Source organism: Boleophthalmus pectinirostris, unplaced genomic scaffold (genome assembly GCF_026225935.1).
Source record: "Boleophthalmus pectinirostris isolate CB_2022bp ecotype Guang Dong unplaced genomic scaffold, ASM2622593v1 HiC_scaffold_10, whole genome shotgun sequence".
In the NCBI taxonomy this organism is placed as follows: domain Eukaryota; kingdom Metazoa; phylum Chordata; class Actinopteri; order Gobiiformes; family Gobiidae; genus Boleophthalmus; species Boleophthalmus pectinirostris.
In genome coordinates this window covers 36,177,628-36,203,250 of record NW_026570971.1, presented here as the reverse complement: position 1 = coordinate 36,203,250, position 25,623 = coordinate 36,177,628, and the positions used below count along the sequence as shown (strand labels likewise).

The 25,623-nt window shown below is 37.2% G+C and overlaps 2 protein-coding genes across 4 annotated transcripts in view; one reads left to right on the top strand and one right to left on the bottom strand.

Annotated features, from left to right (window-relative positions):
* The window catches only part of rps6ka5 (ribosomal protein S6 kinase, polypeptide 5), a 52,269-nt gene extending 45,175 nt beyond the window's left edge, over positions 1 to 7,094 (bottom strand). For all 3 annotated transcript variants that reach the window (XR_008633142.1, XR_008633141.1, XM_020920529.2), the window contains exon 1: positions 6,816 to 7,094. Coding sequence is in view for 1 of the 3 variants with exons in the window: in XM_020920529.2 (XP_020776188.1) it covers positions 6,816 to 6,885 (70 nt within the window). In the remaining 2 variants the exon portion in view is untranslated. The remainder of the gene's footprint in view (positions 1 to 6,815) is intronic.
* Positions 7,095 to 10,693: 3,599 nt separating this feature from the next.
* Positions 10,694 to 24,447, top strand: hadhab (hydroxyacyl-CoA dehydrogenase trifunctional multienzyme complex subunit alpha b). The gene is made up of 20 exons (XM_020920528.2): positions 10,694 to 10,824; positions 13,243 to 13,284; positions 13,371 to 13,441; positions 14,093 to 14,226; positions 15,203 to 15,341; positions 16,047 to 16,166; positions 16,628 to 16,730; positions 17,129 to 17,251; positions 17,326 to 17,444; positions 18,101 to 18,157; positions 18,251 to 18,360; positions 19,191 to 19,325; positions 19,505 to 19,676; positions 20,280 to 20,366; positions 20,633 to 20,773; positions 21,423 to 21,491; positions 22,217 to 22,412; positions 22,855 to 22,969; positions 23,043 to 23,188; positions 24,003 to 24,447. The coding sequence occupies exons 1-20, from the start codon at positions 10,758 to 10,760 to the stop codon at positions 24,146 to 24,148; spliced, it is 2,292 nt and encodes a 763-aa protein (XP_020776187.1). The 5' UTR covers positions 10,694 to 10,757; the 3' UTR covers positions 24,149 to 24,447.
* Positions 24,448 to 25,623: the final 1,176 nt, after the last annotated feature.

The window sequence follows — 25,623 nt, the reverse complement described above, 5'->3', positions numbered from 1 at the left end:
GGAGGAGGAGTTTGATTCTGGAGTTATTATTAGACTGAGAGGACAGAGTTCCACTGACAACACAAACCCACTGACCTGAAGAACCAACGATCTGAACTCACATGTGTTTGGGTGAGAACAGCTCAAGCATTTAGTTTAATCATCGTGTAGACCTGATTTAGTCTTCATTTAGACCTGGTTTAGTCCTCATGTAGACCTGGTCTAATTCAGGTTTAGTTCCTGGTTTAGTCCCAATCTGTGACAGTTTTAAGTGTGAACACCCACTTAGTTAATAATGACAAGTTGAGGAAGTAAAATCTCTTCTAACTGTAGTGGCGACTAGGGATGGGCATTCGATGAAATTTTCTTAATCGATCGTCGGAAGAATCGATTAATCATTAACGTTTTTATATTAAAATGATCATCATTATTACTACTATCTGCACTACTAATCTGCATAAATAAATTCAACTTTACGACATATAAACCGTAACCACTCTAGAGCCACATCAATCTGTTTGACATTATAATGTGTTTAATTCAGTTTTGCGCAACTCTCAAAGAAAAGAAACTTAAAACCGCATCGCTAATTTGCATAAACTAAGCGAAGATAAAACTACAGCTCTTGTGCGCTGTCAATTTCTGTCAGATTAAAAGACATGATTCAGTGGAATACGGTTAGTGTGACCATATTTGCGTTTGTCAAAACCAGGACACCGTACGGGGGGAGGGAGATGGGGACTCGTCATCGACATTGCGCGACTCTCACCTGGCAAAACTTTTTCCCACTGGACACGGAAACATATGTTCCTGCTTTGTACACTGTGCACATGGACTCACACTTGTCCCAAACGCAACGGAAAGCGTGGAATTTCTTGTACAACTCATCGTTAAATACGCATTTGTGCTACGGTACTGCAGACTGACCGAATGTTCGTGTCTCGCTCCTTCTGAGTGCAGAGCTACATGTACGGACCCCTGTTTGGTCACGCTACGCACAGCAACCTACATTCAGTTTGTCGATTAAAATTAACGTAATCGATGAAATTCTTAATGATCAATTATCGATTAATCATGCCCATCCCTAGTGGTGACATAGTAACTACTACTACTACAACTACTACAACTACAACTACTACTATTACTCCTACTACTACTACTACAACTACAACTACAATGACTACTACAACTATAACTACAACTACTACAACTACTACTACAACTACTCCTACTACAGCTGCTACTTCTACTCCTTCATTAACACACACGCGCGCGCGCGCACACACACACACGCCAGTGTACACAGAGAGACACTGACAGTGAGGTGGGTTAAGTGTCTTGCCCAAGGACACAACAACATTATTGATTTGTGGGATCTGGAATTGGACTACTGCTGCTTATTTATCCTTCACAGACAGAGGCTTTGTCCATCATATTCTCTAACTGCAGATATGCAGAGTTGTGTTTTGTGTATTGCTCATGTTGTTCACTTGTGTAAAGAACCATGTGTGGAACTGCAGTGTGTCCACAGTGCATCAGTCAACACGAGCTCACAGTAAACTCTAGTCACAACTTGTTCTAATAAAAGACAGTGGCAATAACTCTTATAGTCAATCTCTAATTGACACATGTAAACAGCACTTTCACGCATGCATTCATCTTGGTTTATTCACAGCCTTCAGTTGATCCAGGAGATTAAACCGTGTATAAACCCAACACATGCTCTTATAACTAGTATTGACAGGACCAGGACTAGACCGACTGCATATTTACAACATGAACACGATGAATTGTCCCAACCTGTTTCAATAAACTTAGTGAAAACTCAACAACAATTGAAAAGAAACCAGTGCAGGTTTGGACATTTATGGGTAGAGTCAAATCTGTGGAGATGCAAGCCCTCTTAGAGTAAGCTCAGCCAATGCAATAAACACAAACAAAATGGAAAAAAAAACAACAAGACATTTTTATTTTCATCTGTGTTTCATATATTATATATTTTGTTCACAGAGAGATTCAGACTCATTCACTACATGCAGGTCATGTGAATCTGGCTCTGGGTAAAAAAAGTCTGAAGTCTAAACTGTCAAACTTGATTTCTGTCATAAATAATGGTTAAATCAGACTGACACACACGTATTTATGGACTAATAACAATCATGCTGGTTTAGTTCTGGTTTAGTTCTATTTTGGCTAAAAAGTGACACTCTGTTGCTTTAGGTTCAGAAATATATTGAAAAAAAGACAAAACTATTTAATAAAAAATTTGATTAAATTTTTTCACTCGTTCAAGTATTAGCAACAAATGTGTTTTCTTGTTGGTTTCTTGTTCTGGCACAGGTGCACTCTGGGTAACACTGGTCCCCTGGGGCAGGTGCTCGTAAAGTTACATAAGTCAGTAAAGTTCTACAGAAAAATTCCTTAACAGTGTAAACAAAGCCAGATAAGCAGCGTATGCTAGCCCTGCTGTGTACACGATTTTATGGTTGTTTTCACTTTTCTTCTTTGGTTTTGCCTCTAAGGTGGTGACCATGAGTCAACCACATCCACATGTCCACACATTAAAGATGCATTGTGTAACTTTTCTGATGGAGGGTCCATCAAATGCTTTGCTCCATGGAGACGTTATTGCTTCATCTGGAATATTTCACAGTATGGCATTAAACCTTTCTATCTTCATGGAGACCAAACCAGACCAAGTTACAGGTCAGATCTGTGGAGAGACGACCCCACTCACAATGAGAATGTGTTTTGTGAGGTATTTTTGAGCTATAAAACCACTTGTAATTGAATAAACGTAAAGAAAAGCAGTTTAATGTCACACTGTGGAACATTCTAGCTGTCTGCAAATTAGGGATGGGCATTCGATGAAATTTTCTTAATCGATCGTCGGAAGAATTAACAATCGATTATCGATTAATCATTAACGTTTTTATATTAAAATGATCATCATTATTATTACTATCGGCACTACTAATCTGCATAAATAAATTCAACTTTACGACATATAAACCGTAACCACTCTAGAGCCACATCAGCCCGTTTGACATTATAATGTGTTTAATTCAGTTTTGCGAAACTCTCACAGAAACAAAACTTAAAACCGCATCGCTAATTTGCGTAAAGTCAGCGAAGATAAAACTACAGCTCTTGTGCGCCGATGCGGTCAATTTCTGTCGGATTAAAAGACATGACTCAGGTGAATACAGGTTAGTGTGACCAAACCAGTGCGTTTGTCAAAACCAGGACACCGTGCGGGGGGAGGGAGGTGGGGACTCGTCATCAATATTGCGCGACTCTCACCTGGTAAAACTTTTTCCCACTGAACACCGAAACATATGTGCTGCTTTATACACTGTGCACATGACCTCAAACTTGTCCCGAATGCAACGGAAAGCGTGGATTTTCTTGTACAAGTCATCGTTAAATACGCATTTGTGCTTTGGTACGCTGCAGACTGACCGACTGTTTGTGTCTCGTTCCTTCTGAGTGCAGAGACACATGTACAGACCCCTGTTTGGTCACGCTACGCAGAGCAACCTACATTCGGTTTGTCAATTAAAATTAACGTAATCGATGAAATTCTTAATGATCAATTATCGATTAATCGACTAATCATGCCCATCCCTACTGCAAATACACATGTATAAAGTGCTTCATTGTCCTTATGATAATCAGAAAGTGCACATTAGCATGCATGTTGTTGTGAAAAGTGCTCATCACCTGACCTGCATTTTAAAAAGTAGTCCATGCTCTTGATTAACATCATCTAAATAAAGTGACCAGCATAAATAAAGTGTGTGAAATGAAGATAATGACGATGTTAAATAAAGAGCTGGGCTAAACCTGCACACGTATGCACACTGGATTAGATCTGGGTCAGTTGGGGTTCAACTGGGGTTCAGTTCTGGTTCAGTTCTGCCTGAGTTCTGGTTCAGTTGGGGTAGTTCTGTTTTTCACATTTCAAAAAAGTGAAAATCAGATACAGACACTTTAGATTCAAAGGAAAACATTTATAAATGAGTTAATGGGTTAATTATTATTCAGATAAATGACAGATGAACAGGCTTTTGTGTTGGAGGTTCTTAACTTCTAAAGTTGTATAATGCGAAATAGATAATATACTCTATACAGAATCCTTATGTAAGAAAGCTCTTATATCTGAACATTGTTCACTTTTTAAAGAAGAAACAGCCAACAATAATAATCTCATTCAATTATGAATCTGGAAATGAGCCTGAACATTGCAACGAAAACAATGGCGTCTTATGTAACAAAACCCATTTGTTAGAACACTACCCAAGCTGTCTTGCTTTGAAGAACTGTAACTGAACCTTTCTTGACCCTTGTGGGCTTCAGTAATTGTCCATTATACAAGAAAATCTATACAAGTTCATGCTTTCTAACAGTGTCATTACAAAGAACATAATGAGACTTTGCATCTGATGACATTAAAATTCCCTGGGGGTGTGTTGCTAAGTGGAGGCACTACTCTGTCTGAAGCTCTGTTACTCAAATTAGACTTTAATCTGACCATAACTAAGCTCGAACTACAACAGGTGAGCTGATTTGTGCTCTTAAAGGTCCATTGTGTTTCTGTTTCTGTTTCCATCACCTGCTTGTTTCTATGGAGATGTCATTGCTCTGCCTGAAATGTTCCACAGTATGACATTAAGCTCTACCTTACATTTACTCAATTACAGGTGGTTTTATAATAGAATTACCTAGAAAAAGAGACATTCTGACTGTGAGCAGTTTGGTGTCCATGAAGATAAAATGGTAAACGTTTTTTTATATAGTGCTTTACAACAAGGAACCACTCCCCCATTCACACACACATTCATACACCAGTGTGCACAGACAGTGGGGGTTAAGTATCTTGCCCATGGACACAACAACAGCATTCATCTGTGAAACATTCCAGACAAAACAATAAATATCTCCATGGAGAAAAGCATTTGACAGACCCTCCACAAGAAAAGTTACACAGTGGAGCTTTAAATAACAGCAGAAAAAAAGTATATTGTCATATTAAGTAAAAGTTGAGCACTGCATGAGTTAATTAAAAGTACAGTATGTAGCCTTCTGAAGGTGGCATGTCACCTGTATGATTCCATGAAAACGGATTAAAACCATACTTCAGAGCTGTCTCCATGGAGATAGATGAGGTTTATGCCATACTGTGGAATATTATAGGCAAAGGAACCGCATTTCCATGGAAACAAGCAGGAAAATGCCCTCTTCCAGGTCAAATAAGAGGTTTGTGGAGATGCAAGCCTCACTCACAGTACAGACAGTGTGTGCAGTAAACGCAACCAACATGTCCAATGTGTTTTTATGTGAATCTATTATTTGCATAAAAGTTGCATAACGTGGCTTTAAAGCATATTTTCTTTACATACATTAAAAGGCCCATGTGACACTATTTTCTGATCTCCGTTGTAATGTTGTTTCCTCATCACATACAGACCTGGACTTGTGTTTTGTTTCATTCCCACGTTCCCAAGTTTAACACAAAAAACCTGCACATTTAGTAATCCAAAAACATTATGTCTTCTTATGTAGATTAACTTCTTGGGTTCTTTTTAAAAGACAAAAAAACTACAAAAAACATGTGAACAAGGTAAATACACCTCCTACTGTACTGTCTTTAAAAAGAACCCAAGAAGGTAACCTGTATATTTAGGCTGAGTTCATCTCTATAACTGAAAACACTCTGTTCCACCTTGTGATGTCATGTGGTAATACAGGAAGTGCTCTACTGTGTTTTTAAACTATACACACTTTCACTAGAATCATTTGGCTGATATCAGACCTGGAATTGCCAATCTCTACTGAACTAAAGGTAAAAGGAGCTGTTCACTTGGAAACTACCACTTTGTGACATCACAAGGTGGAACAGAACATTTTGAGCTTTGGAGATGTAGACGGATTAATAATAAAGAGTTACTCAAACATGTGTGAATGAAACAAAACACAACTCTAGGTCTGTTTTTGAGGAGGGAACAACATTATAACATGACTTGAAGCTCAAAAGAGTCAATTTTGGGTAATATAGGACCTTTAAATTATACTGATTGATTAATTTGTTTTCATTTGGAGTTTGTGCCAAGAGGGAAACAATAATCATATACATACAACATTATAAGCAACAGAAAAGCACATTTCTCAAAAAGGAGTGGGAAAAGGATAAACTTATATTAGATGACATATATTTACATGACATACCCAGTTTTGTTGTTGTTGTATTCACTGTATGATGTTTTATAGTTATTATTTTATCTGTATACTACTTTTATTTTTCATTTTATATTAGCGACGTGAGTGTGAATTGACAGTTCTGCAGACGTCTATTGCAAAGCAGAAGTTGGTTCTATCCACAATTACAACATAATCAAACGCAATGCAACCTACTTTTACCCTCTAGTATTCTTAGTTCCACGGGTGCCAAGTTCCTGAGGCTGTCTATAGACTTTGGAGCGGTTTTAACCCACTTCACAACAGGCTTAAGCTAATTTTATTCCACTGCTGCTGCTTTTACCCGCAGTGTCTAACCTGCACTCCTAGGCTAGCATGTCCAGATGGTTAGATAACATTAGTTTGCATAAGTTAAAAGTCATATTTCAAGTAACAAGGCCAGGGGGTGAACTATAGCCCTCCTCCTGCCATATTTGGGCTTGCAAAATGTTACTGCTAGCCATATATACAAACGCCCATTGACTGCAGGTTTACAAGCTAGCGGCTAACATATGCAGTGACACGTGTCTGTAAGTAAACGGTAATAACACAAGATAAAGCCGTGTATTGTAAGTGCAAATAGGTCGCGTATTACTTACCATTTTTGAGCTCATGTTTCACAGTAAACAGGTCACCATCTCTGGAAGATCCCTCCATCGGGGAAGGCATCGTAATTTCCACTATGTTTAAAGATGCTTTGCGGACAAGGCAGCGTTTAACTCCTTATTTTTGCTACGTATCAACAACAGATACGTCCATGTTGCAGGCTGTTGGCGGCACGCACGGTGGATACGCGTAAAACGAGACAGATTAGTAGAAAAATGTTGTTAAATGAGGTAAAAAGGGAAGAGTTGCGTCCTCTTCTCCGGCGCACACCAATACACTACCTCCGCAACCAGGCAGCCCCTCAGCGCTCATTGGCTGGAGACTGGAGGAGCTTGTCGCTGATTGGTTGGCGCCGGGTTGGTGACCTTAAGACCCGCCCCCTCTACGCTCTCCTGTCAAAACGTGTGGGGCACCTGTCACAGCACCTGTCATACTGTGCCCCTGTCATTTTCTGGTCCTGTCAGACTGTGAACCTGTCATAGCAAATGTCATACGGTGCACCTGCCATACATTGGTCCTGTCAGACTGTGGACCTGTCATAGCACCTGTCATACGGTGCACCTGTCACAGCACCTGTCATACACTGAGGGACCTGTCATACTGTGCACATGTCATACTGTGCACCTGTAACAGCACATGTCATACTGTGAGGCACCTGTCATACTGTGAGGGACCTGTTATAATGTGAGGGACCTGTCATACTGTGAGGCACCTGTCATACTGTGAGGGACCTGTCATACTGTGAGGCACCTGTCATACTGTGAGGGACCTGTCATACTGTGAGGCACCTGTCATACTGTGAGGCACCTGTCATACTGTGAGGGACCTGTCATACTGTGAGGCACCTGTCATACTGTGAGGCACCTGTCATAATGTGAGGGACCTGTTATACTGTGAGGCACCTGTGAGGGACCTGACCCAGCAAATCAAATTATTTAAAGGTTCCATTTTAGACTGAGACAAACTTCATTGATCCACAAGGGAAATGATTTGGACACAGGAGCCACACATCACAATATAATAAAATTACAACATAGAACAAAGAGAACAAATATAAAAATGGTAATAATTCTGAATAAGTAGCAATAAAAATAGCAACAGACTGGTATTAATAAGATATAAAATATATAAATGTATGTACAGTAAATAAAAAACAAATATCATAATAAAAATTCAGTATATCTTTTATCCTTACAAGAAGTCGTAAGGAACAGAGCAAAGATGATATGATGATTGACAGAAACATAGGCTTATCTGTTTTCTGATCTATGTTATAATGTTGTTAACTCTGAGTTCTTCTCTCACAATGAAAACTGATGTCATGTTTTATTTATTTGTTTATTTATTTATTTATTTGATTATAATACATACGTACAATACAATACAATTAAAACACATAAAACAGACATTCAAATTCATATCATATATGAAAGAAAAAATATATAACGTAAAAAGGTCAAATAAAACAGAGTAAAGCAAAACTAACTAGAAAAGCACTCAGAGAGCGCAGACCTCCGCCAAGGACTACAGTCCCCCTCATATTAATTGTGTTTTCCATAAATATTTGTCTCGTATCTTTCAATTTGGAATATGAAAGAGGATCCGATTGTCCATCCCTGAGTCAAATTTCATGGGGTTTGGTCAATAATTAACCGAGATATTGAGAAACAACATTTTTGGCCCCTTTTACCACAATGTTAACTAAAATTTCAAAGTGATCCAGAATCCAGGATTTCTTCCGGATCACCCCCAAAATGAAATCAGTTCTTCCTTTTCACATTTCCAACAAATCCTGAAAATTTCATCAAAATCGGTCCATAACTTTTTGAGTTATGTTGCTAACAGACAAACAAACAAACAAACAAACAAACAAACAGACAAACGCTGGCAAAAACATAACCTCCTTGGCGGAGGTAATAAAGGAAACTGAATGATAAATGCATAAGCATTCCTAATTTAATTCCTTGTGATTTTATGTGGTAATACAGGAAGTGCTCCACTGTATTTTTAAACTCCACACACTTTCACTAGAATCATTTGGATCATTTCAGTCCAGGAATTGCCAATCTCTACTGAAAAAACGGGTAAAAGGAGCTGTTAAGATGAAATCTACCCCTTCATGACATCACCAGATGGAACAGAGCATCTGGAGCTTTGTCAGTGTAGACAAACTAATAATAAGGAGTTACTCAAACATGTGTGAATGAAACAAAACACAACTCCATTTTTTGTTTTTGCGAAGATATTTTTCTCTGCATTTGACCCATCGTGTTGTGGGGTTATCTGCACCCAGGGGATTGTGGAAAGTGTAGCTTACATTAAGTACATACTGTGTTTATATTTGTATATTTGATCTATGTTTAAAGAGGGGGGATTATGGTGATGTATGCTCCTTTTATTGTTCTTCAGATCAGAATCATTGTCACATTTTCCTTTCTGGTGTGATTTTTAGAAGCACCAAATAAAAATAGGCTCACATCTACATAGAATTTCTTAGAACAATACAAATTAAGTCAAAGGTGTCTTGATATCTAAAAGGGCAATGTGCAAACTTAGAAACCGCATAATTTGCAACCAAAGTTACAATGAACATAAAAATTATCAAAAAAAACAATACCTGCAAATATCAACAGCTTTTAATCATCTACACCAGGGTGTCCAACTTTTTTCATCAAGGGCCATATATCTAAAGACAGACGAAGCAGAGGGTCGATCGAGGGCCGATGCTCAGTACAGTGAATAATTGAAATATGTGCATGTTTAACACGTTAGAATGAGCCATCAGTCTTTATTCATGCTAAGATCCTTAAAACCACTCACTAAATATGAAACAATAGCTTTATCAAGGTAGATTTTCAAAAAGCTTGCAGTAAAAAAATATATTTTTTAATTGATGCAAGATAATTGGGGCCATTTCACCTAGAAGTCTGAGGGCCAAGAAAAATTTGTCTGAGGGCCGCATTTGGTTCCCAGGCCATAGTTGGGAGATGTCTGATCTACACTCTGTCCTGTTTTACTTGGGGATTTTGTTGTTTTTCACTTCACTTTTCTTTGGATTTAACCTCATTTCTTGCTACTGTTTTGAGTATTTTAAGACACAGCAAAACTAAAAATTGTGCAACAGTCATATATATCAGTTCCTGTTGTAGGAAGCGTTCAACAGATTATTTGATTAAAGCTTAAACTTTGAAACTTGAAATTTGGCATTATTACTTCATGAGCATATTTGAGGTACAGGACACTTTATAAAATGAATGGATTTTTGTGATTTATTCATGTTTTATAACAATATCTCATCTAAACAGAGTGACTCCTTCCTTAACTCTCTCCTTCATGGTTTGAAGAGAGAATAAATATCAACCTATAAAATCAAGAGCTGACTAGAAAAATTATGAAAATACTGTATAGACTCCCTAAATTATACTTGTTATGATAATAGTATAATATTGACTAAGAGTTTGGTTGGTTTTGAAATCATGGAAATACTGTATAAATACTGGTGTAAGGATATACTAGAACAAAATATACTCTTTTATATCAACATTATTCCAAATAATGCTGCTAGTGTAAGAATATTTTTGAACTTTGCCTCCGCCTTGTGGTGATAAATTGCAATAGACCGTTAACTTCAAGTTATTCACAAATATCAGTGGAAATATATTATCCACCAAAGCAGATAAAGCTATGTATGTATGTTTTATTTTATTTTATTTATTATTAAAAAATATACAGATAAATATAAAAATGTTAAACGTTCTTCGTAAAGAGAGTCCGCTATCTCACACCTTAGCCAATAGGAAACGAGTTTGTTCTTCAGCAGCCAATCAGAATGCATGCCGCCTGACGAGTTTGAGGAAGTAAAATGACAGCTAGCCTAGCCGCTTAGCTTTGGCTTCAGGCCGCCGCAGACTCACCGCTGACCTCCGCTTCCAAACATGGCCGGTGTACGAGCCCTTGGTGTGCTTTCCAGGCTAACATCTCGGAAATACCCCCTCTTCACAGGTACAGGAGGACTTATATCTGCAGAAAATTAACAAGTAATACATAAACTGTACGGAAATGTCCAAAACGTGGGGCTCGCTTTTTGTATTTAGCGCTGGACGGGTAATTAGCATGTTAGCACTCAGTACTATGCAATGGGTAAACTGGATCAATTCATTGATATAACGACGATTTTGCTTTCTGTTAAACGCTGTCATGCAATATTTAAATATTCATATTAATTTTTAATAATTAAAAGTTACAGGTTGTCTTGTTCAAAGCTTGACGTGTTATCAAACATCAATAAAACACGTCTAAAAAGTTAGTCATTTTTAATTAACAGCATGATTGAAGCAGATATTTGTCATTTAAATCAGATTAAGCGTTTAATTTGGTAATGCAAGGACGTAATAGAGCTTGTACCATTCATTTGTCATTCTGCCAGCTTTACAGTGTGCACTTGGACTGGGGAACTGGGTGAAAGGTGACGCGACTTCAGTGTACGACCAGGACTTTGAGGTCAAACTAATATTACTCCAGGCAGACGCCCACACACATGTCAACATTGGGGGGGCAGACGTCCCTGTTTAACCGGGACAGTCTCAGGTTTGAGCCCATGTTCCCTGTCCCAGCAGATTTATCCAAAACCAGTGATCTGTCCCAGTTTTATACAAGAAATGTCCCATGTGTCCCTATTTTGACCACTTTGATACCCACTAGGCGTGTGCACAAATACTGAAATATCGATATATCATATAGTTTTAATGTGATGGTACAGTTTCGATATGTTGGGCTTTTTTGGTATATTTTACTAATTTATTTTATTTTATTGTTGCTTGTTAATGAAAGGAAACTCGTTTATGCGACACATTTGACATTTTCACTGTTGGGTGTGTTTCATATTAACTTTGCACAAGAAGTGGCTTAACAAAAACTTTTAGTGTCACAGCCATGATTTGGCCATTATTTTTTATTGAACCGTATCGAATCGATTTGATATCGAATCATACTGAATTGAAAGTGCACTGTATCGAGATATGTATCATATTGGCAACTACTTTATAATACCCAGCCCTAATACAAACCAACAGGAAAGAGAGGAATATGTTATCATTTGTTTCGCTAAAATACCAAAATTGGAGTGTGAAAATGAAAAAGCACCATCTGAAGTCCCTGAGATTATGATTGACCCACAGTGCAAGTTAAGAATGGACAAGAATGGACTATTTTCACAATTTTATTTATATCAACCGTCCCAACCCAGGTGTGTCCCAGTTTTGAAATTTGAAAATCTGGTCATCCTTGTCAAGCTGCTTTTAAAATAATGTTCATTTTATGGTAGATATGTTTAGATAACTTTGTTAAATATATGAAAGTTATACATACACAGAAAATGGATGGATATACATAAACTTCCTAAGATGCATAACTCTAGTCTGACATGTGATAGCCCCAAACTATTTTCATTATGAGATAAGGATTCACCTGAAACGCTCCCGTCAAACAGTAAATTGTCCTAATATTATTGTAGGGAGTATTATCTGTTACATAAGGGAGAGTTGGTGTACAGTTGTAGGAAGTATTATCTGTTACATAAGGGAGAGTTATTGTAATCTAGAATAACCACCTGCTTGTAACTCAAATGTAAGTTTATATCCCTTTTTTAAATTATGTTTAATATAACACAGACATTTATAAATATTTTTTAAATTTTGTCTTGGAGGACTGTGGCCATAGAAGACAATGTTTTTTCCAAACTGTATTCTCAAAGACAACATTAAAGCAGAAATGTGTCTCTGTGTATGGAGTCAAGATATGGAACTTGTTAAATCCTGATTTTAAAAGTTGCACGAGTGTTTCTAAATTAAAAAATTTTTTTACAAGGATAAAATGATGATGCATGATGTGACTAAGGAAAATGGTTAAGTGACTGAAATGTAAACCACAGAGGGATATTGTAACATGCGTACGACTCATGATTTGAAATGTTTATTTGATTTGATCAGTGAAAGGAGCAGGGTTTATAAGATTTTTCTCCGTCCTGTTCCTTTTGTTCATGCAGCAAAGACGAGGCAAATAATGGTTGGAATGTGTATTTATGTTAATTGTCAGATTTTTTTAATTTTTAAATTGATGCCAACAAAATAATAGCATGAGCAATAAATAAATATATTTGAATTTGAATTTACTTATCATACTCCAGAAGGTGGTGTTTTATTGTGGGGTAAACTCAACAAATTTTCATAACGGCACATTAATCGTGCAATCACAACAATTCAAAATGCAGTATATCAGATTGGATTGCATATAAGAATGGTGGAGAGTTACAGTTGGAGCTTGTGTATAAAATAATCATTAACCAGATAATATTGGCTGGTCTTGTTCACTCTTTTATTGAACTCCTGATAAGTTTTATATTGATATACTTTGTTCTTGCAGGTAATAGTTTCCGGTCTTTTTCAGTAGCACCTGCCATGTTGGGTAAGTCTTTCAATGTATAAAAGTTTTGCAAAGTTGTTATGTAATGTCTCCACTCAGACATTCATTCATTTCTTTTCTAATTTTAGCCAGAACTCATGTTAACTATGAAGTCAAGGGTGATGTTGCTGTTATACGGATCAATGACCCCAGCTCAAAGGTTTGCCAGCACTTTTTGATTTTATTTATTATAATCCAGACTTGAAATTGTGTCTTTATTTTTTTTTTTTTTTTTTTTTTTTTAAATCAGAAGATATTGTCAATCCAACAGAATGGGTTAAAATGTTTGTATCAGTTGAGGTTTAAAGGTCATACTAATGTGAAAGGACTAAAAAAATGACCCACAAAATTGTAGAAAGATCATAAAATAAATAATTAGGGATGGGACAAGATGTCGTGAGACAAAATTGGCACAAGATTGTGCACACAAGAGAAAAATTATCTTGTGAGATTAATTCTCCTGAATTTACCTTTGGCTTGGACAAAAAAGTGTTAATTGTTAAGAGCTGGTGATTTATACAGTTTGAGAAGCTGTGGTTCCAAAAAGCAGTTCTACAATGACCACTAAAGTATTACATAAAATAAATAAAAATAGTGAAGCCAAAATTATGAAATGGATTGCACTGCTTATTTATTTCAAAATATGTCATAATCTTGTCTTGTCTCATTCTTGTGGGCCTGATCTCGTGGTGTGTCTCATCTTGTGAAAATTTTATCTTGTCCCACCCCTATAAACAATATATTAAAATTTTTCTTGTCTCAAAAACATTGCCCACCTCTAGTTATAATAATGTGAATGTGTTTGCTACAGGTCAACACACTGTCAGTCCAGATGCAGAAAGAGATGACAGAAGTGATGGCTGAAGTCTGGGCGAATAATGCCGTTCAAAGTGCTGTTCTGATCTCCTCCAAACCCGGGTGCTTCATCGCAGGAGCTGATATCAAGTAAGTCACCACTGCACATTGAGGATTATTTTGAAATTAGTTTGAACATGACTTTCTTACTTTTCTATTGGATTAGATTTTGTTTTTGTTTTGTTCTTTCGAGTTTGTGCCAAAGGCTAAATCCCACTGCAAAACCAGTAAGAGAATGTAACTCTAGTTAGGAACTTGAAAAACAAAAGGTTTAAAAATCCTACCCACTTTCTTCACAGTTTTCTTTAAAGTGCCAGTGGAAGTTCTCTTAAACAAGAGGTTCTCAAACTGTGGGTGAGGGTCTAAAAAAGGGGCACAGAGTGTTTAAGTGCAGTATAGTTTGCTTGGCTTTGTAGTTGCTCTTTTTGACTTGGTCTTATTATAAGTAGCTCACATGCTGAAAAAGTGTCGGCACCCCTCTGAATGAGTGAATGAGACTATGGCCTAGTCTCAGATACTTAGATAGCTTGAATTATTGTGACATGATGTAAATGTAATACAAGTTGGGGCTTATAGGATAATGGACGACAGTGTTTGCTAAATTTTGCAAGTTTAAGGTGCACTATGTAACTTTCTGGTTGGGGGTCAGTCACCTGCTTTTTTTCTATGGAGATGTCATTGCTCTGCCTGGAATGTTCCACAGTGTGACATTAAACAGATCTACTTTACATTTATTCAGTTACAGTTGGTTTTATTGCTCAAAAATGTCTAGAAAAACAGGCATTCTGACTGTGAATGGGGTGGCCTCTCCACAGATCTGATTTGTAACTTAGTCTGGTTTGGTCTCCATGAAGATGGAAAGATTTAATGCCATACTGTGGAACATTCCAGACAAAACAACATATCCATGGAGAAAAGCGTTTAACGAACCCTCCACCAGAAAAGTGAAACTTTTGTTTTCATTTTCCCTTGATATTGAAGAATAAATATTAGGACGTTGCTTGTAAAATGTTATTCAGTTATATACATTCAGTTGTGTATTTAATCTTTTTGAATGTGTTTTCAGTATGATCCAGGCCTGTAACAGTGAGGAGGAGGTCACCAAACTGTCTCAGGAAGGACAGAAGATGTTTGAACAAGTCGAGAAGTCTCCAAAGCCCATTGTGGCTGCGATCAACGGCTCCTGTTTAGGAGGAGGTCTGGAGGTAAACACAAGAGTATATTTTTGCTTTTTTGGTGAGTGATTAGTGATTAAATTAATCTCTAAAACAGCTTTTACTCTCACTCTCCCTATGAAGCATTCTGCTAAAACGTGCTTGTAAATACTAATCTTCATAATGCTTAGAAGAGGTAAAAGGTTCTTCCAGTTCAATAAAAACAAAACACAAGTCTTAAGACACACTTTTATTCTGACTTTTAACACCACATGAGTTGTGTGGTCCTCTGAGTCTTTTATTAAGTTTTTATTTTTCTGTTTTATTCTTATTTTACTGTTTTTATTTATTGATTTTATTATTTTTATTCATAGATCTTTTTTACTTTACTTTTCTCTATTGATTGTGTTGTTTCCTTTTATTCAGAACATAATTCTGCAGATTTTTTTTAGAGTTAAATCTTTTACGCTGTTATGTGAAGCACTTTGGAAACTGTCTTGTTTCAAAAATGTCGTATACATATAAAGTTGGATCGGATATTATTTTTGCCCCACACAAATCACCGTTTGGCCCATTGTATGTCTCCACACTTCTGTCAGAAATCTCGTTTTTCATCTGAACTCCTCCCTGAATTTTGAAAAACAAAATGACAAAAAAACCCAAAAAGACAGTGTTGACAGAGATAGTTTCTAGATAAATTTAAACCAAATGGGTTCCAGGAGCACAGCTGAATGATAATGTGTGTTTTTCTTTCAGTTTGCCATCGCGTGTCAGTACAGAATTGCCACAAAGAGCAAAAAGACGGTGTTGGGGACGCCTGAGGTGATGCTGGGGCTGTTACCTGGAGCTGGAGGCACTCAGAGACTCCCCAAAATGGTAAGTGCACAAATCTGTATTTTAGTTAATAGTGAATGTCTAAATATTAGAGATGGGACAAGATCTCGTGTCATAAGATGTCGCAAGACAAATTGCCACAAGACCGTGCACACAGGAGGAAAATGATCTTGTGAGATTTTTTTCCGCTTAGTTTTTAAATTTGCTTTGGATTAAAAAGGTTAACTTCACTATGTACCTCCTTTTGAGAAGCTGTAACACCAAAAAGCAGTGATACAGTGGCTCCAAAACTGTCAAATTAAACACATAAAAACATTTTAAAGACAGAATTGTGAACTGAATGGCACAGTTTCTTTATGAAATATTGTAAAACCTCGTCTTGTCTCGTTCTCGTATTCTATTCTCACGGAATCTCATGACTTGTCTTGTCTTGTAGAAATTGTTTCGTCCCATCACTACTAAATATCAATGTTAAAAGTTGCATGTGTATTTTTCCACTCTAGGTTGGTCTCCCCAGTGCCTTTGACATGATGCTGACAGGCAGAAATATCAGAGCCGATAAAGCAAAGAAGATGGGACTTGTGGATCAACTCGTGGACCCTCTTGGTATGACAAAGACTGTACAGGTTTCAGTCAGATTCCTGCTTAATGTGATTTAGTGATGTTTGTGTTTTTACTAAATTAATTAAACAATTCCTAGGTTTTATTCCTGTCGGCTTGGCCATTTAAATAAAGGCCTTTTAGCTAGACTTTTCCTCGTGCGACTTTTACTTTTTTCAAGTGCCTAGATTTCGTTGTGTCCAAAGGTTTGATCTTTTTCCTAGAGCGCCCTCTAGCTGTTCTCACTCATTGGAAAACCTGCAGCAAACGACCACATTTTTATTTTTCTGTAGGTTTTATTCCTGATTAGATTATAGAGATGGGTTAATTAGATGTTCTTTTCATTTTCAATCCTATGGTGCATTCAATTCAGTATAAACCTTTGTAAATTTGTTTAATTGTAGGACCTGGTCTGAAGAGTCCAGAGGAACGCACTATTGAATATCTGGAAGAAATAGCTGTAGAATGTGCCCGAGGAATCGCCAACAAGAAAATCTCTCTCCGCAAAGAAAAAGGCACCATGCAGAGTAAGATTAAAGACTCCATCTTTTATTTTCTCTTTATGCATAAAACATGCATTCTTTTCTTTTTTTGTTTGCAGAAATCCAAGACTACATCATGAGTTTTGAGTTTGTGAGAAATCAGATCTACAAAACAGTTCACGGTAAAGTGATGAAGCAAAGCAAAGGCCTGTATCCAGCTCCACTCAAAATCATTGAAGTGAGTAAGAACACTTTTGCTAAATGTCTTTTTTGGTTGCACTACATTTGCAAGAATATTCATGTAAATCTTTAAAACAAACTTATCCCTGTGGTGTAGGTTTTCATATTTGATAGAGAGTCTTTGGCTATTTCCCCAACAGTCACTTGATCGTGGAATTTTAAGGGGAAAAAGACAAATAACTTAAACATTTCAAAAAACAATAATTTTCAGAGATCAAGCTATATTAAATGAAATTGCTTTCCATGAGATATAAGGATGGAATACAGTTTTTCTGGTGGAGGGTCCAGCACCTGCTTGTCTCCATAGAGATTAAATTTATTACATCTGTGACAAGGGAGACAACTATAGGTTACATTACAGGTCAGATCTGTGGAGAGTTAAATGCTAGATAGACATGTTTAATGTTATACCATGGAACATTTCAGGAAAAGTAATGACATCTCCATAGAGACAAGCAAGTGATGGAGTCTCCACCAGAAAAGTTCCACAATACACATTTAAGTGTGCATTGTTGGACGATTTGATAGATTTTTTTTAGTTTATTAGTGTGTTGAAAAGGGACCAATAATGAGATTTCTAAAATTTGTGTGTATTTTGTTGTTGTTGTTGTTGTTCTATTATTAAAGTTAATCAGTGTTCTTGTGTTTTTTCAGTGCGTAAAGACTGGAGTTGAACAAGGCCCTGTAGCCGGTTACTTGGCAGAGGCACAGGTATATTTTGTTTTGGTTTCAACTTGATATTTAGTAAGAAAAAAAAAAGTATATTTAATTAGAAATTTTGAATATATATTGTTCTTTTCTCAGAATTTTGGACAGCTGGCTCGCACCTCTGAATCGGCCGCTCTGATTGGTCTGTATCACGGTCAAGTCGCCTGTAAAAAGAACCGCTTTGGGACTCCACAGAAAGAAGTCAAGTACGTGTGACTTAAGAGAATCATGTCGTGTTTTTTACTGAGACTATGTCGGAATAAACTTATGTATTTGAATTATTTTATTTAAAGCTGCATTGTGTAACTTTTCAGGTGGAATGTCAGTCAAATGCTTCTCTCCATGGAGAGGTCATTGCTTTGTCTGGAATGTCTCACAGTATGGCATTAAACCTTTCTATCTTCACGACCAAGTTACAGGTCAGATCTGTGGAGAGGTGACCCCGCTCACAGTCAGAATGTTTGTTTTTCTGGTATTTTTGAGCTATAAAAGCACCTGTGATTAAATAAATGTAAAATAGAGATGTTTAATGTCACACTGTGGAACTTTCCAGACAGAGCAATGACATTTCCATAGAAACAAGCTGGTGACGGACCCACTACCAAAAAGTTACACACTGCACCTTTTAATAGTGTATCTTTCTATATCTTTTTTATTTAGTACTTTTCAACTCAAATGATTTCACTTATTGCCTTGTTGCAGATCATAATAATGTTGTACAGATTTAAATACACTTCTATATGTTTATGACAATAATACAATCATAAAGTGTCATTATTAGTTTTACTATTTTTTGTTCATAAGGGCTGCAACTGCACATTTTCAGTAATTATTTGTCTTGCCTTGAGTCACCATTTTCAACCTTTTATTTGGTTTATATTATATTTAAAGGTTTGAATGAACAATAGAAATAGTTGCAGCCTTATTGTTCAGCTTGTTTTTGGACTGTCAGGACAAAGATTAGAGTATGGGGGACAATCATAGTCCCTCTGTTAATGGGAGATAAATGTGTATTAACTGTACCCTTCTCCTCCAGGACCCTTGCCATCCTGGGCGCTGGTCTGATGGGGGCGGGCGTCGCTCAGGTGACTGTGGATAAAGGGGTGCACACCATTTTAAAGGACACGACTGAGGCTGGACTGGCACGAGGGCAGCAGCAGGTCTACAAGGGGTAAGACTGTCAGGGGACTGAATAGGGCTGCACAATACTCAAACATTTTGTGATATAACTGACTTTTGACTGAACTGTCAAAATAAAAAAAATGGGACCAGATCAAGGAGAATCATACATCAAGTATTTGCTGTTTTAGAAAAGTGACCCATTTGCTTCTGCTGCTTTTTCTCCTCCAGACTGAACGACAAAACAAAGAAAAGGAGCATCACATCCTTTGAGCGAGACTCGATCCTGTCCAACCTGACGGGGCAGCTGGATTACAGCGGCTTTGAGAAGGTCGACATGGTGATTGAGGCTGTGTTTGAGGACCTCAAAATCAAACACGCTGTGCTCAAAGAAGTGGAGGCGGTGAGTAGTACTGTGCTTAGCCTTTATGGAAAATGCACTCAGTCCTGGTCTAATAGGGCCAGGTTTCTTTTTACTTATTAAATGGAATTCCTGCATGTAGAAAAAAAGTTAGTAGAGTTTTGTAGAAATCAGTTTTGCCTGGTAAATCCTGGCTAGTTTTTAATCCTCAACTAATGCATTAGTCTTTAGTCTAAAAGGTTGCTAATTAGTAGTTGTTCAGCTGTTGGTGTATTAGATGGTATATGTTTAAAAGCAGACACTGCTAATAATATGCGCAACTGTAATGGTAAGAAAATGGTAAAATTTGGTCTTAGACCAAAAAAGCACCAACAAGTGCTTTATAAATACAAACAGATGTACTGAAACATGTATTATGCCTTTTACTGTAGTTAGCTATTATTATGTCCCTGAACTTGAACTGAACTTGAACTGAAGTGTTGCTTTAACTCAAATGTCTTTGTATACTAAGAAAAGGGTAAAAATGTTTTATTTCCACAGTTGAAAGCCAAAATATTACAAGCATTTTCTGTTCTTGGATGTCATTGCTCCATTTTACTGCCTTTTTGAAATCAGTATAACTCACTGTATTGAATCTGTCCACAGGTGGTGTCTCCTCACTGTATTTTTGCCAGTAACACATCAGCTCTGCCCATCAAAGACATCGCAGCTGCCAGCAAGAGGCCAGAAAAGGTTCTCCCTCTCTCCTCTTTAATATGAAGGAGTCTTTAAAATAAACCAGAGCTCTTTAATATAAACTGTATTCATAATGTTGTTTCTTAAAGGGCCCATGTTATGCTATTTTCTAATGTTCTAATGTAATTTCCTCATCGCCCACAGACCTGGAGTTGTTGTTTTAGTCACACATGTTTAACACACAAACCCTGCACATTTAGACTCAATTCTTGTCTTAGTAGCCCTTTAAAATAAACCGTGTTCATAATTTTTTATTCCTTCAGGTGATTGGGATGCATTACTTCTCTCCGGTGGATAAGATGCAGCTGCTGGAGATCATCACGACGCCACAGACGTCCAAAGACACGACGGCGTCCGCTGTGGCCGTGGGACTCAAACAGGGGAAAGTCATCATCGTGGTCGGGGTAAGAGCACTTATTTTGGTTCATATTTTGTCTGGACCATGGACAGGTTTGACGTGCAGTTTTTTTTTTTTTTTTCTGTGAATATGGTCGGAAATTGATAGGATGAGTTCATAACATTTTTTAACATTGTTTATATTGAGTTAATTCAGTTTTATTACCAGTACTTCATTCATCAGTGTAATTCTGACAAGTTCTCGCAAGATCAAATTGCAACAAGGCACTGGAGGAAAAGTATCTGAAATTCATCGTGACATTTTTTCCCTGTATTTTAGCATTTGATTTGGACAAAAAAAGTGTGAAATGTTGGTGAGTTCACTATTGAGAAGCCATCGTTCCAAAAAAGAATGACAGCTAAAATTAAAATGGTAACTACCAAAAATGTGAACTGATCTACACAATTTGGTTATTAGAAATGGTGTTAAAATCTCATATTGTCTCAATCTTGGACTCTCTCGTGTCTCATCTTGTGGGAATTCTGTCCCGTCCTTAATAATCAGTGAACTGCGTGTGTTTTTAATCCACTTGGAAAAAGGCAACAGTCTCTAGTGTGCAGTAGAAGTGAAATTGATTTTTGTAACTTGTTTCATTTTTCGCTTTTCTTAATTGTATTAGTGTTGCATTAGTTTGATTAGTGTTGTGTGTGTTTTAGGACGGCCCAGGCTTCTACACCACGAGATGTTTGGCCCCCATTTTGGCCGAAGCGATCCGAGTCCTTCAGGTGAGTCAGACTGTATTCCAACACACAGATCTTTCTCATCATTTAACATGTGTCACAACTCTCAATGTAGCTACACTGGTTTTCTTCGCAAATAAGAGGACTTCAGGCTCCATACTGAGGATCATGCATGTCAATGTTTATTTTTCACCCTCCGCTCCATAAACACTGTGAACAACATGAAAACTAAAAAAATAAGACAGAGAAAATTGCTCAGCTCTAATATTACATCACCTTTAAAATAAATTCAGAATACAAAATAAGATTGACCGTGCTCGCCTGTACATCACCAACGGTAGTTAAGTAGCATTTCTTTAAAGTTTGAAGTCTTTTCTTTTCAGTTTTTATGCATTTCTCTCTTTCGTGGCTACTATTTTTTACTCTGTTTACTTTCGGGGCAAAGTAAAAGGTCACATGACTGAAAGGTAAATTATTTTTACAAATAAAATATATGAAAATTAATAACAGTGGTGTTTGGACACGTCTTAATATTTGAACAGATAAAATAATAATCATTTTCTGACTTATAATCCTGAATACAATAAAGGGCAGGGTTTTCCATTCATCCATCAAATAGACCATCAACCATGAAATCTGTAAAGTATTTCTGTGGAGTATTTTCATAGGAAAGTAGGCAAATTTGATTGACTTATTTCCATGTAGTAATTGTAAATAAAATAAAATATAGTGCTGTAATATTATTTGTCTGATGTGTTGTGGTCTTTCAGGAAGGATCTGACCCTAAGAAGCTGGACGGCTTGACCACAAGTTTCGGTTTCCCCGTTGGCGCGGCGACTCTCATTGACGAAGTGGGGATCGACGTGGCGGCTCACGTGGCGGAGGACCTCGGGAAAGCGTTCGGCGCGCGGTTTGGAGGAGGTAACGTGGAAGTGCTGCAGACCATGGTGGACCTGGGATACAAAGGTAAGCACTCAACTGATGTGAGGGGATTTTGGATTTATAGATCAGCAATTACTAGGGATTTTGAAAAAAAAAAAAAAAAAAAAAAAAGATTCTTAAAAGGCAATTCTGGATCGATTCCAAATTCTCAAACTCTTTTTAAATGAAGCAGGAGATTACAGATCAGATCTGTGGAGAGGCAAATGCTCTCCCAGATAGACCTCTTATGAACTAATAGTGTTTCAACAATATCCACATCTATATTTTCACGATATGCATCTCACTGTACCATATTTATGATATAATAATAAATATGGTACAGTATTTTTAGGAAACTAATAAAACTGTGAATATGCCTATTTTCTGTCATAATCCAAATAATTAAGATTTAAAAGTACTTAATAACAACACAGTAGTTTTGCATTTTTATGCTATAAAAATACATAACCTGATTTTTGTCTTTTAGGTCGCAAATCTGGTAAAGGTTGCTATGTTTATCAACCAGGCCTGAAAGTGAAAGAAATCAACTCAGGAATTGACGATATTCTTGAGAAATACAAACTGAAGCCGAACCCTGCTGTGTAAGTGGTGTTATTTTATTTTAAAACATTTTTATCACTAGTGAATAATCTAATAAAATGTCTTCCCTCTCAGTTCATCAGACTCGGATATCCAGTACCGACTCATCTCTCGATTTGTGAATGAGGCACTGCTGTGTCTACAGGAGGGGATCCTGAACAGTCCACTAGAGGGCGACGTGGGCGCTGTGTTTGGACTGGGCTTCCCTCCCTGTCTTGGAGGTAATTCTATACACAGATAAATACATTAGCAAATGTCTTACATCTAGTCTGTATTGTCATAGTATTGTAAAAAATGTCAACAATTTTGTAAATCTGTTTCACATTTCACAGAAAAAAGCAAAAAAAATTGCAAAAAAAGAAAAAACATTCTTACTTGAGCTAGGTTGTCTCTCCACAGATATGACCTGTAACTTTGCCATTTCTTGGCCTTTTGATGTTACTTGTTTGTCGTCTTGAAAAAAATTGATTACCATAATGTGAAACATTCCAAACAAATTCATACATTCTCCATAGAGACAAACGGGTGGAGTCCATTGTCCAAAATAAAAACACACCTTTTTATAAAGCACAAAAATTAAATTCATAATAAACTGTTTATTATGAATTAATCGGGATTAATAACTTTAAATCACAGGGTTTGTCTAACCTAAATCTAACCTCTAACACAAAAATCAGAAAAAATTGGTGAGAAAGTCGTGTCTAGGATTGAGAAACCCACGTGTCCATTGTACTGTACACGAGGCTCACCATCTGAATTTGACTTTAATTAGGTATTATTCTTTTAATAACTGTTAAAGCTAATTAAAAACATTTGAAGACGTGATTCACTGTGTACATTTGTTGTTAGAATGATTCAGGCCAAGTAACTCCTCTAATTAAGTAGCTGCTAAAGCTTAATCTCCTTAATAAACCATTTGTTCTGTTTTATTAAGACTAGTTTAATTATTATAAACTTTAAAATGCTCAGTAAAATTTCAATGAAATCAAACACCTGACCCTGCTGATTTCTGACCTCTTATCATGTATCTTGTAGGTCCTTTCCGTTACGTGGACAGTTTCGGCGCAGACAAACTCGTGGCAAAGATGCGTCAGTTTGAGGCCGTTTATGGAAGCCCGTTTACGCCGTGCCAGCTCCTTCTCGATCACGCCAATGATTCCAGCAAGAAGTTTTACAAGTGAAAAACTAACTTCGAAATCTGTAGCACTTCGCAACGACTCCAGTCTGCCACTAAAATGTGCCTAACGTTTATATGGAAAAGTGGAGACAAAATTGTGATGTGGCAGCAAACGGAGCTGCTGTTTTGTACCTTATGATAATTAAGTTAAATGGAGGAAAGCTAACGATCTGTGAGTTGTAAAGAAAATGAAACTCCAAGCCTGTGTCTTTTTAACTCGCAAGAATGTCTGTCCAAGTGTCTTTCTTTGTACATTAGGGCTCGGTCCATGTAAATGTCTAAGAATAAAATTTTGTTATTCAATCTAGTTTGTCATTTTGTTTCTGTGTAAATATGACCATCCCAACCCAGATTTAGATATGATTATGGCTCACTCATGTTTAAAGCAAATTTTGAATTGTATTTGTTTCTGTTTAAAATATTAGAAGTTATTTAAGTTTGATTGTCTCAAGAAGATGATTTCCTCCAGATAAATACAACCAGCATAAGATTATTTTTTAGTATTGATTGACCTATGTTCATATGATGCAATCTTTAAAAATCCAACATCATTTTAAAGGTGGTACATTACGTAACACTGTGATGGATCTGCAACCTGCTTGTCTCCATGGAGATGTTATTGCCATGCCAAGAATGTTTCACAGTACGGCATTAAACGTATGTCCAGTACCGTGTATTTATTACATTACAAATGCCGTTATTGCTCAAAAATACCTTGGAATAACGTGTAGTTACAGTGAGCGGGGCTGCCTTTCCACAGATCTGACTTGTAATGTTCCCTGGAGGCATCACCTACTTGTTTCCATGGAGATGCTGTGGAATATTCCAGACAAAGCAACATCCATATAGACCGTACCACAAAAATATTACATAGCACTTCTTCAAAAATAATAATTTAAACATATATTTGGCTGATATGTTTTTTCATATTCAGATTGGTGTATTTAAGTGTAATTAATTGTAAGCTCTATTTATTTAGGTCTATTAATCAAAAAAGAAATAGGCCATCTGAATAAATTGGACTTTTTTTTTTTTTTTTACCTGTGACTTTTCTGTTAGTGCGTCTGAGCTCATGCCTGACGTCACCCTGATCGATACACCGTGAAATCATACACTCCTGCTGACGTCATCGATCATAACAACGGGACGGGCGCGTGGAGCCGTGGGAAGCGCGAGCTCGCACCCCATTCGCTGTCTGGGGGTCACATGCGCGGCGTCCATTGTCTGCATCAGGGCGTGTTCCGCTCGGTGTGCACAGCGGCGCGTGCGTGGGCTGCGCTCCTCTCCTCAGCATCCTCCTGAGCATCTCCCGGTGTCACAATTTCACGCCAAACATGCTCAAAATGGAAGAAAAACTGCTTAAAACGTGTTGGATGTAGTGACACGACGTGCGTTTTGGGTAACTCTTCGTGCGCCATGATTGCTGCACCTGTTTGGAGACGTTCTGTGGACAGCGCCCTGCTTGTTTTGCGTAATACA